At 37.2% G+C, this 19,695-nt stretch overlaps 1 protein-coding gene and 1 pseudogene across 2 annotated transcripts in view; both read right to left on the reverse strand.

The window, feature by feature from the left end:
• Positions 1 to 19,695, reverse strand: part of SOS1 (SOS Ras/Rac guanine nucleotide exchange factor 1) — a 186,846-nt gene that overhangs the window by 76,270 nt on the left and 90,881 nt on the right. For both annotated transcript variants that reach the window (XM_058278427.2, XM_058278428.2), the window contains exon 2: positions 3,660 to 3,785. In XM_058278427.2, coding sequence (XP_058134410.1) covers positions 3,660 to 3,785 — 126 coding nt within the window. The remainder of the gene's footprint in view (positions 1 to 3,659; positions 3,786 to 19,695) is intronic.
• On the reverse strand, positions 16,665 to 18,206 carry LOC139436788 (putative nucleoside diphosphate kinase; annotated as a pseudogene).

Raw genomic sequence — 19,695 nt, forward strand, 5'->3', positions numbered from 1 at the left:
TTATATATTATTTTAAAAGTAAAGAAACAGGAAGAAGATGTGGTTCAAGTGATTGAGCCCCCACCTACCACATGGGAGGTCCTGGGTTCAGTTCCCAGTGCCTCCTAGAGAAGATGAGGAAGACAACAAGCTGGGCAGGCATGGTGAGCTGTTGTAACAAAATGATGCAACAAGGAGACACAAAGATGAAAGACAACGAGAGACACAACAAAGCAGGGAGCTGAGGTGGTGCAAGCGACTGAGTGCCTCTATCCCACTTGGGAGGACCCAGGTTCAGTTCCTGGTGCCTCCTAAAGAGAAAATGAACGGACACAGAGCACAGACAGCAAGCGCAAACAACAAGGTGGGGGGGGGTGGGGAGGGAATAAATAAATAATGAAATTTTAAAATTACAAAATAAAAGTAAAGACGCCCAAGAAGGAATGATTAATGAAGGATTCACAAATTAGAATTCTATTCCTCTGATACTTTCAAGATTAATAATTTTGTTTTAAATAAGAAATTCCATCTTGATATCTAAAAGTGCTGGGAAAAATAAATGATACAGATCTAGGTTTGAGATTCAGCTTTGCTTCTCATTAGCAGAATCTTATCTTTTCCTTTTACATAATAAAGGGTTTTACATACGATCTTGAAAATTAATTCCAATATATATATTGTAGGATGGTATGAAAATGCCTATCCATGCACTGCAGCAAAAAACTTCAGACCTCTACATGCTCTTGAAGTCCTTTTAGTGGAAATACAGGTTTATAATGTGTGGGAGAATTACTGGGGAACTTGAAGCGTTGGTAAATAATAGCAATTCCAAAAAATAACTGTATTTTTAAACTATAAAGCCCTATCAAGTGATTTCTATTTTTATTATAGTCATATATTCTTTTTTCAAAAACTCCATCCCAATTCCAAAGCCAGCTCATTAGAACCTCATATGGTTAATTCCAAAGCCAGCTCATTAGAACCTCATACGACTACATCTCCTTTTAATTGCCCAAGTAAAGTACTTAAAAATAACAAGATATGGCACAAGGTAAAATATCTGAGATATCCCAGAACCTCTTTTCTAGATGAGTACTAAATAGCTGTAAAATATTCCCTATTATTTAAGGTCTTAAATGCCTAGCTTGATTACATCTATGCAAGTGGAAGACAAATTCATTAGTTATTTTTGAGAACTCATGGAGAACTCTTTCAAATTGGAAAATGATATATTTAGTTTTCATATTAATTTAAAAGGAAATTAAATAAACATAGGTATACTACCAAAAAAATCTGAAAAGGACTAAATTTAAGTTTGCAATGTCACCAAACTAGTAAATTTCTGGAATATACATCAGAGTGATAAGCAAGATGAAAACTATAACAACATTCTAATACACAAGGATAAGAAGGGATGCTGCATTGTAAAAACATTGTGTGGAAAACCAATCAGGATCCAAAAGAGCAACTGGAATTTTAAAGGGAACGAAAGTAAGGCAACCAGTTCAAGATCTACTCTGTAAAGTCCAATGTAATTAGATGCCGAAAGGAAATCATGAAAAATGGTATTGACCTTATAATTCAATGCAAAAATGGGATGCAAATATAAGACACCTACTTTGAATTACTTAAGAAATCAAACAATTAATATTTCATGGTATGCAATCTTTTCTACATTTACAACCTCTGCAATTCAATGTTCCCTGACACTTCCACCTCTCTGCTTCAACTGTAATCTGGATCTCCCCAGAAGACTTCAAGAACAGGAACAACTTGTCCCTGAATGAACAAGATTGACTTAGCATCCTCTTCAATGCCTGTGCTGCTTTCTAGAACACTACTCTCCCACTCTCATGTAAAGCCTCGTCATCATCCTATAGGACTTTATTATCTACATTTAAGACACATCATATATCCTGGTCTCTTAATTCCTTATACGACTCACTTTGGGGGCCTTCAACTCTACTCCAGTCATCACAGTATGGCCACATCTTGGTTAATAACTGTTACCTATTACTATGTAACCAATGAGATCTTAAATTCAAATAACTCGTCTCTGATCTCGATCTATTCTTCTGTTTCTCTTATTCAGGTATTTTAGTTTATCAATTCTCTGACCTCATTGGGAACTCCAATACCCTGTTCCCTCCCTCCATGTTTTCCCAATTGACCTGCCCTCTCCTACCTGGCAGGTTAGTCTAGTAGAACCAATTCTCAAAAAGCTAGACTTTCTGGGTTTGACTCTTGAATTTGCTACTTATTAGTTGTGACTGGCCTTGGGCAAGTTATTTAATCTGTGTTTCAGTTTCCTCATTCATTCATTCATTCAACATATATTATCTTAGTGCCTTCCCATGTATTTTTCTAGGTGCTGGTGAGTCAGCATTGAACAAGATAAAATCCCTGGAGCTTACATTCTTGTAAGGAAGAAAATAACCCAATCTTCATAAGTAATTATGAAATTTAAATGAAATATACAATATGGAAGTGTTTAGAACAGTGCATAATACTATGACAATCATGTAAATATTAGCTATTACTATATTTTACATTTTTCCTTACCCAGTTTAGATTCCCTGATTATTTTTTGGCAGTTGCTCATTGGATATGCCTAGATATGGATCCCTCAGCCCTTAGGGGAACTGGACAAGGCCTGCAATAGCTAGAGATACCTTCTCCTCAGTCACTGTGTATCATAAAATGTTATGTCCTGAAAATGGTTGTAAAGCAAGGCCAGTACCAATTTCTACAATTTCCCATATTGCCTTGGTATATCAACCCAACTTTGTTTTTGTGCCCACTCTGGAGTGTTAGAAAAGAAGAGTCACATACAACTTAAGATTTGTACCATAATATACTCAAGGTCATTAAAGTTAAATGATCCTGCATCGTTCCCAAAAAACTCCTTTTACATTCCCAGCTATATCACCCGATTTCTGCAACAGGCACTTTAAACCTTCTCTGTCTCTGTTCAAACTTTTGACTCCTTCAGATCTCAACCTAGATGTCTCTTCCTCTGAGAAACCATCTCTATGTCTCAAAGCTTATGTTAGTCGCCCCTTTCATGGCTTCTCACATACCCTATTCTAAGAGTATATCATATTATGGTATTGCCCATACACCTGTCTATATTTCCACTAAAATATAAGCCCTTAAAGGGCAGGAACAACATCACCTTTATAAGAGCTTACAGAACCTCGTTCCTAGATTTTTTTTAAATGGAGGTACCAGGTATTGAACCCAGGACTTCATACATGGGAAGCAGAAGCGCAACCATTTGAGTACACACTCCCACTCCTAAAATTTTTAATGTTTCTCTCCTTTTCAATTAACTGAAATGTTTTTGGAAGGCTAGCTGCCTTTAAAAACTAAAAGAACAATTGGACATATTCCATTCTTAAAGGTATGAATGTTATTGTGGCATCAAGAAATAGTGTTTAAAGACTAACTGAAGCTCACTTTAAATTAAACGCAAAATATGGAATAGCTTAATAGCTAAAACATATACAAACTGTCTTATATACAATACAAAGTTAAAATAAATTCAGTCTTCATTTTCTTAATACCATATACAGTTTACTGAATTGAAAACCAAACTCTTTTCCCCTTTGCTGACATTATTACAAACACACAGATTAAATATAATACAAAAAATATATATAAGGCTAAATGTGTCATACCTCCACATCTGCAGCACTTCGGGGCTGAGCTTGGCATAGCATATTTAATAACTGCAAGATTAATTCTTCGACATACTGAAGAGCGTCATCATTAGATTCAAGTGTAGGATGAACTTGCCCTTGAACCTAGAAACAAAAAGCAAAGTAATTAAAATGTGGGTCTGACTCAAGAATATGGCCTGACTTGTGAATACAGATTGAAAGTTATCAACCCAGAAATCAAACTGCATGATTTTGGTATATTTTTTACTTAAACCATGAGGAGGGAGAATGTATAGAGGGAGTGAGAGGCTCATGTGGGGATAAAAGACACAGTTTATATGGTTTTTACCATGAAGTAGTAATATTTAGAACATTTATTCAACATATTACATGGGCAAAAAAGACCTCCTATTGGTCTCCGTCTCTTATTTAACTACCTTTCCTACTAAATGATAACCTCTGAGATGGATAGGTCTCATCTTGTTTACCAATGATGTATTCCAATATGTAGCTCTATGTAGGGCACATAGAACAAGCGTGATAAATATCTGTTGAATACAAAGTCACCCTATATCAAAGGACATGAAATGGTGAATCTGACAATTTACGACTTTGTGCTTTAAGAAGAAAATTCATCCTTAATGCCTAATAATCTTTGCCTTCTTTTTTTTCAAATATTTCTTTGAAGTGAAGGCACCCCAGACCACTGTCTATGTAAGACTTGCTTTTTTAATAACGAGCACCATAATCTTGCACACCTTTGTCACTCACTAAAGATAAAAACTGTTTCCTACTATTAAGTGGCAGAAAGTGCAGACCCCAGAGATAAACAATACATGTTGCAAATATGCTCAACTCTCAAAAGAGCAGAACACCATTGGATAAAAATGCACAATGATTTATTGGTCAAGAGCATTCAGTATGGTCTGCCCTACTACATCTCATTAATTAAGAGAGAACAGTAGTCTCAGTATAGGAGGAAATTTTTATAAGCACTGAACTATATAATGAATTTTTAAAATATATGTTAAAAAGGATCCTAAGAGGACATTATAAGAAACTTTATGCCAACAAATGAGTCAACCCAGATGAAATGAACAAATCCCTAGAAATGCAAAAAAACCCACCTACACTGACACAAGAAATACAAGAACTTAACAAAGCAATCACATTTAAAGAGAAGGAACCTATCATCAAAAACCTCCGAACAAAAAAAAGTCCAGGACCAGATGGCTTCACAGGTGAATTCTACCAAACACTTTGAGAAGAATTAACACCAATCCTGTTTAAACTCTTCCAAAAATCAAAAAAGAAGGAAAATTACCCAAGACATTTTACAAAGCCAACATCACCCAAATACCAAAGCAGATATACTACAAGAAAAGAAAATTACAGACCAATCTTTCTAATGAATATAGATACAAAAAATCTCAACAAAATACTTGCAAATAGAATCCAACAGCATATGAAAAGACTTATACATCACAACCAAGTGGAATTTATTCCTGGTATACAAAGCTGATTCCATATAAGAAACTCAATCAACATAATAGACCATATTAACAAATTGAAGGAAAACACCACATGATCATTTCAATCAATACAGAAAAGGCACCTGAAAAAAATCCAGCATCTTTTCTTGATAAAAACAGTTCAAAATATCGGAATAGAAGGACAATTCCTCAATATGGTAAGAGGTATATATGAAAAACCCACAGCCAACATTGTATGCAATGGGGAAAAGTTGAAAAATTTCCGTCTAATTTCAGGAGCAAGACAAGGATGCTCAATGTCACCACTGATATTCAACATTGTACTAGAAGATTTATCTAAGTAGAGCAATTAGACAGGAAAGAAACATAAAAGCCATCCAAACAGGAAAACAGGAAGCAAAAGTCTCATTATTTGTGGGCGATCCTAAATTTAGAAAATTTTGAAATGTCTACAAACAAAGCTACTTGAGCTAATGAATAAGTTCAGCAAAGTCATAGGATACAAGATCAACACACAAAAATCAGTCATGTTTTTGTATGCTAGTATTGAACCATCTGAGGTGGAAATCAGGGGAAAAAATTCTATTTACAATAGCAACAAAAAGACTCAAATACCTAATTTAACCAAAGAAGTATAGGACCTATATGCAGAAAACTACGAAACAATGCTAAAATGAAAACAATGAAGACCTAAACAAGACATTCTGTATTCATGGATTGAAAGACTAATTATCGTAAAGATATCAATCCTATCCAAACTGATGTATAGATTCAATGCAATACCAATCAAAATTCCAACAACCTACTTTATAAAAATAGAAAAGGAAATTACCAAATTCATTTGGAAGGGAAAGTGCACCAGAATAGCCAAAAGCATTCTAAGAAAGAATACTGATGTGGGAGGAACTTCACTACCTCACCTTGAAACAGTTACAAAGCTGCAATGGTCAAAACACCATGGTACTGGCATAAAGATGGACATATCAATCAGTGGAATAGAATTGAGAGTCCAGAAATAAACTCTCACCTCTATGGTCAATCAGGTTTTGACAAACCTACTAAGTCCATGTTAACAGGACAAAACAGTCTCTTCAACAAATGGTGCTGGGAGAACTGAATATCTATAATCAAAAGAATGAAAGAGGACCCCCTACCTCACTCCCTATACAAGAATCAAATCAATTGGATCAGAGACCTAAATATAAAAACCAGGACCATAAAACTACTGGAAGAAAATGTAGGGAAACATCTTCAATAGCCTGTGGTAGGTGGTGGTTTCTTGAACCTTACACCCAAAGCACACATAGCAAAAGAAAAAATAGATAAATGGGATCTCCTCAAAATTAAACACTTTTGCACCTCAAAGGACTTTATCAAAAGGGTGAAAAGGCAGTTGACTCAATGGATGTGGAAATCACATATCCGATAAGGGTTTAGTATCCAGGATACATATAGAGACGTTATTGGGAAGGAGACATGGCTCAGCTGATAGAGCATCCGTCTACCATATGGAGGGTCCAAGGTTCGATCCCCAGGGCCTCCTGACCCGTGTGATAAGCTGGCCCACCTGCAGTGCTGCCACGTGCAGTGCTGCCATGCTATGCAGGGGCGCCCCTGCGTAGGGGTGCCCCACGCACAAGAAGAGCTCCCCACAAGGAGAGCCACCCCGCGTGAGAAAAGTGCAGCCCGCCCAGGAGTGGCGCTGCACACACGGAGAGCTGATGCAGCAAGATGACACAACAAAAAAGAGATACAGTTTCCCAGTGCCACTGGATAATGCAAGCAGACGCAGAAGAACACACAGTGAATGGACAGAGAGAGCAGACAGTGGGGGGTTGGGGGATGAAGGCAAGAGAAATAAATAAAATAAATCTTTAAAAAAATTTTTTTTAATTAAAAAAAAAAAGAGATGTTGCAACTCAAAAATAAAAAGACAAACAACCTGATCAAAAAATGGGCAAAAACCTTGAGCAGACATTTGTCCAAAGAAGAAACACAAATGGCAAAAAAAACCACATGAAAAAATGTTCAACATCACTAATGATTAGGAAATTGCAAATCAAAACTACAAGGAGATATCATTTCACACCTATCAGAATGGCCACTATTAAAAAGACAGAGAACTACAAGTGTTGGAGAGGATGTGAAGAGAAAGGAACACATATTCACTGTTGGTGGGAATGCAGAATGGTACAGCTACTGTGGAGGTTTGTTTGGCAGTTCATAAAGACATTGAATATAGATATGCCGCATGACCTGGGAATACCACTACTGGATATGTATCCAGAAAAACTGAGAACAGTCACATAAATGGACATCAGACATCTGCACACCCAAGTTCATAGTGGTGTTATTCACAATTGCGAAAATTGGAAACAATCCAGGTGTCCATCAACCGATGAATGGATAAACTGTGGTGTATTCACACAAGGGAATATTATGCAGCTCTAAGAAGAAATGAGGTCTTAAAGCATATGACAACATGGATGAACCTTGAGGACATTACGTTGAGTAAAACAAGCCAGAAACAGAAGGACAAATACTGTATGACTGTGTTACTATGAACTACATATACTGTACAATATTCTATGATTACATTTTTATAAAATATAAATAGAAATCAATTTATAAAGGTGAAATTTGATTAGTGGTTATGTAGGGCTGGGGAAGGAATGCTAAGGGGTGTGGAGTTTTTCTTTTTGCAGCAATGAAAAAATTCTAAAATTTTCTGTGAGGATGTATGCACAACATTGTGATTATACTAAAAGCCATTGATTATACACTTTAGATAGATCATATGGTATGTGAATAGATCTCAATTAAACTTCTTAACACATAAATACGTGTCAAAAATAGCCAGAAATAGCAGCTACGTACAGCAGGGGAAACATAAAGAGACTGAGAGGTGAAGAATTTTCTTGCTTTTTTGTCTGTTTTTTATTACTATTATTAAAATAATGAAAATGCTTTAATAATGATTAAAGTGATGAATGCACAACTATGTGATTATACCAAATATCACTGATTGTGCACTTTGGATGAATTGTATGCTTTATTAATGTGTATCAATAAAATTGATGTTATTTTAAAAAAAAAAAGTCAAAGAACAGTGGTAGTACACAGCTACGTAACAGTAAATCCCTAGGCAAAAGAGAGAAACTGAACATCAGCCTAACCTCGGCATCAGAACTAGATGTCTAGACAGCAGCAAAAAATTACAAGCCATACAAAGAAAAAGGAAAATATGACTCAGGAAAAAGAATAAATCCAGGAAGTGGAAGTGGCTCCAGCATTTGGCTGCCTAACTCCCGCGTGGGAGGTCCTGGGTTTGGTTCCCAGTGCCTTCTAATGAAGATGAGCAGATGCCACAACCAGCAAGATAACACAATCAGCAGACACTACAGGTACCACAATGAGCAGACACCACCACTAGCAGATCCTGCAACCACTGCAAAAAGCAGGTGCCTCAACAAGCAAGGAGAAGTAGTTCAAGTAGTTGGCACTTATGGGTTTGGTTCCTGGTGCCTCCTATAGAAGACAAGCAGAAAACGAGCAGACAGATGAGGGACCATCAGGGAGGGGGAGAATAAGAAATAAAACTAAAAAGTTCCAGATGAGACATAAGACTTGAAACAGCTCATTAATCAGGTTCATATAAATCTCCTAAATCAAATCATGGAGTTGAAGGACAACATGGCTAAAGAAATAAAAGATGTTAAGAAGATATTCAGTGAAAACGAAGAAAAATTTTAAATATTGGATAGAAAAATAACAGAGGTTATAGGAACAAAAGACACAAAAAGTGAGGTTTAACATACAATAAAGGCACACAACAGGAGATTTGAAATCATGAAAGAATCAGCAACACAGAGGAAAGAACAACTGAAATTGAAGAAAGAAAAGAAGAGAGAAAAGAATGCGGAAAAAATGAGCAGGGGCTCAGGGAGTTGAATACTAACACAAAATGCAGCAACATACATACTATGGGAGTTCCAGAAGGAGATGAGAATGGAAAAGAGGCAGAATGGGTTTTTGAGGAAATAATGGCCAATAACTTCCCAACTCTCCAAGACACAAGACATGAAGAATGCTAAATACCAAAGATAAAGAGGAAATTCTGAAAGGAGCAAGGGAAAAGTGAAACATAACATACAAGGGATGTCTAATAAGATTTAATGTGGATTTCTCTTTAGAAGCCATGGAGGAAAAAAGACAGTGGTATGATATATTACAGTACTGAAAAACTGCCAGCCAAGAATTCTTTATCCAAAAAACTGACCTTCAAATATGACGGAGAACTTAAAATAGTAAAGATAAACAGAAACTAAGAGAGTTTGTAATTAAGAATCTAGCTCGGCAGGAAACACTAAAGTGAGGTCTGCAGACAGAAAAGAAAATACTACAGAGACTTGGATGAAAACATAGAAGAGAGGGCTATCAGAATGGGTAACCAAAAATGTAAAAAGATGGACAAAAATAAGATGTGACATATGAAAAACAAAAGATAAAATGGCTGAAATAAATGATGCCTTTACAGTAATAATACTGAAAGTTAATGAATTAAAATACCAATAAAAAGACTTGGCTGAACAAATGGATATGAAAACACAAGCCATAATAAAGGGCATATATGAAAATCCCACAGCCAACATCGTACTCAATGGGGGGCGGTTGAAAGCTTTCCCTCTAAGATCATGAACATGACAAGAATGCCCACTGTAACCACTGTTACTCAACATTGTGCTAGAAGTTCTACAGAGAGCAATTAGTCAAGAAAACAATAAAATAAAAGGCATCCAAATTGGAAAAGAAGTAAAATTCTCATTATTCACAGATGACCCAATCCTGTATTTAGAAAATCCCCAAATATCTACAACCAAGCTACTAGAGCTAATAAAGGGTTCAGAAAAGTAGCAGGATACAAGATCAACATGCAAAAATCAGCAGTACTTCCATACACTAGTAATGAGCAAGCTGAGGAGGAAATCAAGAAAAAAAATTCAATTACAATAGCAACAAAAAGACATAAATATCTAGGAATTAATTTAACCAGGAATGTAAAGGATCTGTATTCAGACAACTACAAAACAGTGCTAAAAAAAATCAAAGAAGACCTAAACAAATGGGAGAACATTCTGTGCTCATGGATTGGGAGACTAAACTATTCCACCCAAAATGATTTATAGATTTAATGCAGTAATTTCAAAATTCCAACAGCATACTTTACAGAAATAGAAAAGTCAAATGGATCAAAGATCTAAACAAAAGCCAGGACCATAAAACTAGAAGATAACATAGGGAAACATCTACAAGACCTTGCAGTAGGTAGGGGTCTCGTAAACCTTACACCCAAAGCATGAGTGAGTGAGTGAGTGAGTGAGTAAATAAATAAATAAATGGGACTTCCTCAAAATTAAACACTTCTGCACCTCAAAGGACTTTGTGAAGTGGGTCAAAACGCAGCCTATTCGGTAGGAGAAAATATTTGGAAATCACACGTCCTCAAAGGTCTAATATCCAAGATACAAAAAGAGATCATATAACTCAATGACAAAAATATAAATGACCCAATTTAAAAATGGGCAACAAACCCAAATAGACATTTTTCTAAAGAAGAAATACAAATGGTGAAAAAAACTCATGGAAAAAATGCTCAACATCACTGGCTATTAGAGCAATGCAAGTCAACTCTACAATAAGATATCATTTCACATCTATTAGAATGGCAATAATTAAAAAGGCAGAGAACTACAAGAGATTGAGAGGATGTAGAGAGACAGGAACACTTATTCACTGTTGGTGAAAATGTACAATGGTACAGCCACTGGCAAGGACTGGTCGGCAGTTCCTAAGAAGTTGAAAATAGACTTGCCATGTGACCCGGCAATATCACAACTAGGTATGTACCTAGAAGAACTGAGAGCAGTGACACAGACAGACATCTGCATGCCAGTGTTCATAGCAGCATTATTCACGATTGCTAAATGATGGAAACAATCCAGGTGTCCATCAACTGACGAATGGATAAACAAACTGTGGTGGACTCACATAATGGAATATTATTCAGCTGTAAGAAGAAATAGAGTCATGAAGCATATGACAATATGGATGATCCTGGAGAACATTATGTTTAGTGGAGCAAGCGAGGCAAAAAAGAACAAATATTGTATGACTTTACTATTATGAACTAAATATAATGAGCAAACGCATGGAGTTAATAGTCAGAATTTTAAAAAAAGAATGGTTAATGAATAGAAAGCAGAGGTTTAATCTGTATAGAATTGGTAAAAGGTTGTTTATAAATGCTTGGAAATGAATAGAAATGGTGAAAGCATATCATAGGATTTGTAAATAGTAGCACTAACATATGGGTATGATAGTGCTTTGCTTTTTTTTTTAAAAAAAAGTAATGAAAATGCTCTAATATTGATTACAAGTATAAACATACAACTCGGTGATTATACCTAATGCCACTTTGGATAAACTGTATGGTTTATGAACAACAACAACAAGATAATAGGGTTGGTTGGGAGGAAAATACACCAAATTTAAGATACAGACTACAGTTAGTAGTAATACTTTGACAATGTTCTTCTATAACTTGTTACAAATGTTTCACAACAATTCAAGGTATTTGTGGTGGGATGATGTATGGGAGCCCTGTATGATGTCATGCATGTTTGTTTTGTAAGTTCTCAACTTTTACTATACACTTCTTTTTTATGTATGTTCACATATGAATGATATACTTCAATAAACTTTTTAAAATGAGAAAGAAAAAAACTGAAAAATGAATATATGTAATTTAGAAAAAGAAAGTATAAACAATCCCCGATTTTATCAAGATATAGTCCTGGAAAATACAGTGATAATTGCAGATTACAGTTCTTTCAGGCAAAGGAGTGACATGTGAATTGTAGCTACAAATTGACAAAACCAAAGAATTTCAGAATTAAAAGGGACTTGAGAGAGAAGCGGACTTGGCCCAGTGGAGAGAGCGCCCGCCTACCACATGGGAGGTCCGCAGTTCAAACCTCCGGCCTCCTTGACCTGTGTGGAGCTGGCCCATGTGCAGTGCTGATGCGCGCAAGAGTGCCGTGCCACGCAGGGGAGTTCCCTGCGTAGGGGAGCCTCATGCGCAAGGAGTGTGCCCCATAAGGAGAGCCGCCCAGTGCAAAAGAAAGTGCAGCCTGCCCAAGAATGGCGCCGCACATACGGAAAGCTGACACAACAAGATGATGCAAAAAGAAACATAGATTCCCGGTGCCACTGGTAAGGATAGAAGCAGTCACAGAAGAACACGAAGAACACACAGCGAATGGACACACAGAGCAGACAACTGGGGGGAAAGGGGAGAGAAATTTAAAAAAATAAATCTTTAGGAAAAAAAAATGGAACTTTGGAAGTCATTTAACTCAATTCCTCTACCTGGTAGGATTAAAGACTTCTACAATCCTATAGCTAACTACTAGTACTTTAAGTATATGAGTCTGGGCCTCCTCACATCCAAATCAGAGCTCTTTCCCCTAAAACCTGCACTATCTGGAGGAGTCTGGGGTTGTCCTAATAGCCTCATCAGGGTACAGAGTTGAAGCCCAGAGCACTACATCTGTTTATATAGTGGACTTCTATATAAAACTTAACTTGAAGGGTATTTTCTTGCTTCAATAGAAAATCAGCATGTCATAAACTGTGACTATAGCACTTCATAATTATCTTTATATTCTGAAAAAATATTTACCTATTCAAAGTGTGCAAAATGATCACTGGGTACACAAAGTACTCCAATGTATTTTAAATTATATAAAATTATAACTATACTAAAAAATGTGATATAAAACTGAAATGCTAGAGAATAAATATTAAAGTAAAAATATTTAATCAATAATTATAATTATCATTTAAAAATAAAAAGTACTTTAAGGAGGAAGTTTTGGTACCTGAAAACATATTTTGGATAGTGTTTAAGGAAGTCTAAGTTGATGTCTTTCAAGTTACTTTATAAAGTTCATTATTTTTCAAAGAAGCCCACAGAAACAACATAATTCTTCATTAGCATAACCCCATCGCCCTCTGTTCATACCTTTATACCTTATGCTGAAGTAATCAAAACTACTTGCAGTTTACTACTACATGCAGTTTGCTGAAACATGCATTGCAGATGCACTCACACTGTTCTCCAAGCCTGGAAAACATCCATTTTCTTATTATTTTATCCACCTATTTAACTTTGAAAACCCAGATCTCACCTCACTTGGGAAAACTTCTTTGTTTCTTGGCTCTTTCTGAGGCAAAATTAATCTCATTCAATTAATTCACTTACCGAACCTACTTCTGTTAGATGCTAGCTATACAGAGATGATTCAGAGTTGCTACTCTCACGGGATCTATTCTCTCTTCTGTGGTCATCTCTGTACTAGGTATCATACTTCTGTTATCAGGTTTGTCACATTGAATTATAATTACTGGTTCCCTTGCCTATTTCCTCTATTAAACAGTGATGCTTCAACTGGGCAAGGCCTTGTTTATCTATTTATAAAATCATTTCTTCTATGCTTTTTACTCCAAACCCCTGACATTCAGGGAATATTCAGAGCCTCTACATTGTAAGGGAAAGGAAAGGGATAAAATATTTCTTTCTTGGAATTAAGACTGAAAGGGGGCAGTGGTATGTGGGAAAGAGTTTAAATTCCATTTGAACTTGGTATGACCTGTTCCTTATTGTAGATGTTACAGTTGTTTCCTATTATTGTAGATGATGTTGCAGTTCTGCTAGCAAACAGCTTCCTGGTAGTTTCCAATAAATACGATATGGAAACTAGGATAGAGGTTCTCAGTTCCAGAAGCTGTGAGTCCGCTGGTCCCATCTTTATCTCCTCCCGTGTCTTTATTTCTGTCATTTATTTCATAAAGTTCTGTGTTGCCTTCCCTTCAAGCCAACCTATCACTGAGCTAATCTCAGCAGTGGTAAGTCTAGAGAGTTTGGTAACTGGTTGATTTCAGGAACATTAAGGCCTTTAAGCAAAGATCACTCAACATATAAAGACAGAACTAAAATAGATATTTTCCATGTTGAATCACATAAATTATGTATAGCCAGTGCAATGAAATGCTTCGGTAAACAAAAAACACAGCAAAAACAAAAACAAAAATACAACTAGAAACTGCTTATAATTCCAATGTTGGTTAAGTTTGGTACCCTGTATGCCATATAAAATTTTAGAAATTCTTATGCAGACATTTTAAATATTAATGGTTACTAGAGCAAAATAAAACCTATTAGGTAAATAAATCAAACAAGGAGTTCGTTTGTATAAATACAAAATAGTATATGATGCTATGGTAGATGGAATAACATAACCCACAAAAGAAATGTTTACATCTTAATCCACATTCCTGTGGGTATGAACCTATTTGTAAATAGGACCTTTGAAGGTATTAGCAGTAGTTAAGATGTAGCCAAACTGAGTGAGTCTGGGCCTTAATCCAATAAGGCTGAAGACCTTATAAGCAAAGGAAACCGCACATGAAAATGGATGCCAGAAGTCAGCAGAAACCAAAGAGAAGGAGGGAGAACACCATATGACAGAGGACTGCCAGAACACTACGGATTCCTGAAGAAAGCAAGGCCTATCAATACCAAGATGCTGGACTTGTAGACTCCAAAAGTGTGAGACAATAATAATAGGGAGGTCACAGATACTTGTTAAGCAACCACCACCCAGACCTCACCTACCCCTCAATCCTCCACTGGGGAAGTCACAGACACACACTAAGCGGCCATCTTCCAGCCCTCTATTAACCTTCCGTCTCCTCTTCTATTGTGCTTTTTCCATTCCACAACCTGGGGGAGATGTTAAGTCTATTGAAAATGGCCAAACAGACCTAAAACCCAGAAACCAGGAACAAGCAGCACCAGATGTTTATCAGGGCAGGATTCTTCAGTGGCAGAGCCCCTACCCCCAAGGTGGACGAAAAGCTCACTCAAACAGTATAGATTTATCTCTCTTCTCCAGCAGGACCTGAGGCATGCAGAGCTGCCATCCATTGACCCAGACAGGAGAGACTACCCATGATGGGATTTCTGCCCCTCTTTTGCATTCTTTGTGCTGAATTAAGTAACAAAGAGGTCATTTGCCCTTCTGGACTCTCGATGATATGCAAGGAATAAAGAGATCATTTGCTGAAAATTTTTGTTGTATCCATTAGCCTGTGTTCCCACAAGTATTTATAACAACTAGCTCCACAAATAAGTTCCAATTGTTTATTCCAAACCTTCTGTGTTATTTGGCTTAGCCGTCCTGACAAACTAATACTGATGTCAAGTTTTCTTCTAAGCTTCTGGACATTAACCTTTATCATGTCTTAAACTGTCAAATTAGGAACACAAAGTTCATTCACACAAAAATCTAATAAATTGTTTTACTTCCTTCACAAGACAAAAACAATACTTTAAATCTCAGACTGAAACCACATGATCATCTCAATTGACTCAAAAAGCATGACAAAATTCAGCACCTGTTCTTCATAAAGGAAGTGAGGAAAGTAGGAAAAGGGACAGAATGGAATTTCCTCAACATGATAAAAGGCACAAGTAAAAAACCCACAGCTAACATCATAGCTGCAATGAAAGACTGAAAGTATTCCCCCTAAGAAAAAGAACAAGACAAGGATGTCTACTTTTCCTGATTCTATTTATTGTACTGGAAGTTCTAGTCAGAGAAATTAGGCAAGAAAAATAAAGAGGATCATAATTGGAAAGAAGTAAAACTATCTTTATTTGTAGATGACATAATCATCTATATTAAAAATCTCAAAGAACTGACAAGAAAGCTACTAGACCTAAAAAACAAATTCAACAAAGTTGCAGGGTACAAGATCAACATCAGAATTAGTGTTATTTGATACACCATCAATGAACAACCTGAAAGGTAAATTTTTAAAATATACATTTACAAGAACAAATAAAAGAATAAAGCCTCTAAAAATAAATTTAAACAGTGATGCAGAAGACTTGTACACTGAAAACGTAAAAGCATTACTGAAAAAAATTAAAGAATAAATGGCAAGGAATCCAGTGCTCACAGATTGGAAGAATATTGTAAAGATGTCAATATTACCCAGAGTAATTTATAACTTCTAACATAACCGCAATCAAAATCCAGCAGCCTTTTTTTGTTTTTCAGAAATGGAAAAACCAATCATAAAATTTATATGAAATGATAAGGGGTTCCAAAAGCCAAAAAAAAAAAAAAAATCTTGATAAAGAAGAACAAAACTGGAAGAGTCACTTCTGATTTCAAAACGTACTATAAAGTTAAGTAAATAGTGTGGTGCAGGCATAGGGACAGATAAATAGACCAACAGGATAGAACTGAGAATTCAGAAATAAACCTACATATCCATAGCCAACTGTTTTCCCCTGCTCCCAGAGTCATTATGGGTAAACACATTTTAGAAAAGAATGATCAATCCTATTGCTTCGAAGTCTCTGGAATGAAGAGCTGTGTTTAGGAATATATCAAGCAGTGCCAAAGAGGAGGAGACTGTTGCTCTGTCCGCCTCTTAATCACAGACCCAGTCATGAGCACAAGATTTGTAGTCAACCAATTCTCTGGGGCTAAACCACAGACTGATTTCTTTTTCAGCACATTACTGGATCACTGCCATGAATGATGTTCTTGCCAACTTAAAGGCAGAAATCCCCACGAATGGTACCTGGCTTAGAATCTGCTGTATTAGTCTTTACCACATTCAGCCCCTCCCAGACCATGACTACAACCAACCCTGAGTTCATGTACTTCACCAGCCCTGGGAAGAAGTTTTTTAAGTCAAGGTAGGTGTTCCTCAGAGGCCCAAAGGAACTTCACGACCATGAGACAGATACTCTTCTATTCAAAGCGCTTGATGATCTTTTTTTTTTTTAAAAAAAAAAAAAAAATTATTTATTTATTTATTTAATTCCCCCCCCCCCCCCCCCCCGGTTGTCTATTTGCTGCGTCTTGTTTCTTTGTCCGCTTCTGTTGTCGTCAGCAACATGGGAAGTGTGGGCGACGCCATTCCTGGGCAGGCTAAACTTTCTTTAGCGCTGGGTGGCTCTTCTTACGGGGCGCACTCCTTGTGCGCGGGGCTCCCCTACGCGGGGGACACCCCTGTGTGGCACGGCACTCCTTGCGCGCATCAGCACTGCACATGGGCCAGCTCCACACGGGTCAAGGAGGCGCGGGGTTTGGACCGCGGACCTCCCATGTGGTAGACGGACGCCCTAACCACTGGGCCAAGTCCATTTCCCACTTGATGATCTTGCATGCTAGGCTGTGCTGCATGCCAACCAGCCTGACGGCAATGAAGTTACACTCAGTGTTGGCCATGGTCTGGGAAGCTTCTGGGTGCCGGGCAGTGGCTCCTTTGCAGTGCTGGAGCAGAGACCTGCAGCCACCAATTGATTTTTGACAAAGGTATCTCTACTTAATGGGGAAAGAATAGTTTCTTCGAACAAATGCTGCTGGGAAAACGGAATATCAGCATGCAAAAGAATGAAAGTAGACTCCTACCTCACACCATAAACAAACATTAGCTCAAAATGGATCAACACCTAAAAATAAAACCCAAAACCATAAATCTCTTAGAAGAAAATACACGGGGAAATCTTCAGAACCTAGTAATAGCCAAAGGATTCTTCAAAAATACCAAAACCATGAACAACAAAAGAAAAAGTAGATTTAAAAATTGGACTTAATCAAAATTTAAAACTTTTGTTCATCAAAGGGCATTATCAAGAAAGTAAAAAGATTTACAGGAAGATGGCAGACTAAAAACACATGGGACTCTCTTCTCTCCCAGGAAAATAGCTGGAAGACAGGCAGAAATGACACGGAAAAAAATCTTCCAGGGTTTAGGAAACCAGGGGACGGCTGGACACCTCACAGAGGAGAGAAGGACAAAGGAGAAGAATTGCAAAGGCAAAACTGTGAGTTAAAAGCTGCAGCTGCAAACTGCCAGCACACTCTCTCACACTATAGACACTTCTGAATTATCCGGCCTTGGGGCTAGCAGCTAAGGACAAAGAGAGTCCCAGGGATCTACGTCCCCAGGAGAGGGAAAGAGAAGGACATAGCCTAAGGCTGACGCAGCTTCTGACCCACAAACTTGGTCTGTGAAGCCCTCAGAGGCCAGGTGGGGCCGCACCATTGTTTGCCTTGGGAGCTGGCAAGGGACTAAATGGACCCAACCCTCTCAGTCTCCCTCTACTGACCAGGTCTGGTTGCTGAGGATGCAGAAGAAAGTTAAATTACTTCCTACCCAGTAAAAAGGAGGGAGATTGCCAGCAAAGGCTGGAAAACTGCCTCAGAGAAAGTTTGAATTATGAGGCTCTTAACCTCCAGGCAATAACCTCTCTCACAGTGATCCTGTCAGGTTACAGCAAACATACTCCAACCAGGCATTGAACTGAGAGGGCTGCCAAAGAACATGTGCTGGCAGAACAAAGAAGTGCATGTCAGGAAATTAGAAGTAAATAAATAAGAGAGACTTTTCCCAGTCTTTACAGCATTTCTACTCAATGCTCTAGGAAGTGGGTCTGCAATCCATTATGGGGTCCAGGGTCCATATTTGAGCAACTAACAGGGACAATCCTAAAGACCCAGAACAGGTCGAATCAAGAATCAGATAGCAGTAATACACAGCCTCCTACCACTAAAACTGTATGAAAGAGAGAAACTGAGCATCTCAGTAAACTCACTAGCCTGATCAGATGCCTAGACATCAGCAAAAAATTATAAGCCATACAAAGAAAATGGAAGAAATGGCCCAAGAAAAGGAATATAACAAAGCTCCAGAAGAAACAGTCTATTTGAGACAGCTAAGCAATGAGATGCACATAAATTTCCAAAATCAAATTAATGAGTTGAAAGAACAAGACGGCTAAAGAGATGAAGCACATCAAGAAGAAACTGAGTAAGCACAAAGAATTTAGAAACCTGAATTAAAAAGTAATAGTTCATGAGAATGAAAATCATGATAGGTGAGATAAAAAACACATTAGAAGCATACAAAGGCGATTCAAACTTATAGAAGAAAGAATAAGTGATACAGAAAACAGAAAAGCTGAAATTGAAGGAAAAAGAATGGAAAAATAGGGCAGGGGCTATGAGAGTTGAATGGTAACACAAAATGAAACGACATTTGTGTCATGGGAGTTACAGAAGGAGAAGAACAAGGAAAAGGAGTAGAAAAAGTATATATCTCAATAAAACTGCTCATAAATAAATAATTGTGTAAGAATAGTCAGAAGTAGCCACTATGTAGAGAAGGGGAACATAGATGGAGAGGTGAAGAATTTTCTTGTTTGATTTTTCATTATTATTACTGAAATTAATGAAAATGCTCTAATGAGAATGCTGAAAACCAAATAAAAAGAGAAAATTCCGCACACTGTGATTATACTGAACTTCACTGATTATATGCTTTGCAGAATCTGTATTTATGTGAATGTATCTCAATAAAACTGCTTAATAAATAAATTAAAAAGACAACCTAAAGGGAAGCGGACGTGGCTTAAC

The sequence above is a fragment of the Dasypus novemcinctus genome, chromosome 17 (assembly GCF_030445035.2).
Source record: "Dasypus novemcinctus isolate mDasNov1 chromosome 17, mDasNov1.1.hap2, whole genome shotgun sequence".
Taxonomy (NCBI): domain Eukaryota; kingdom Metazoa; phylum Chordata; class Mammalia; order Cingulata; family Dasypodidae; genus Dasypus; species Dasypus novemcinctus.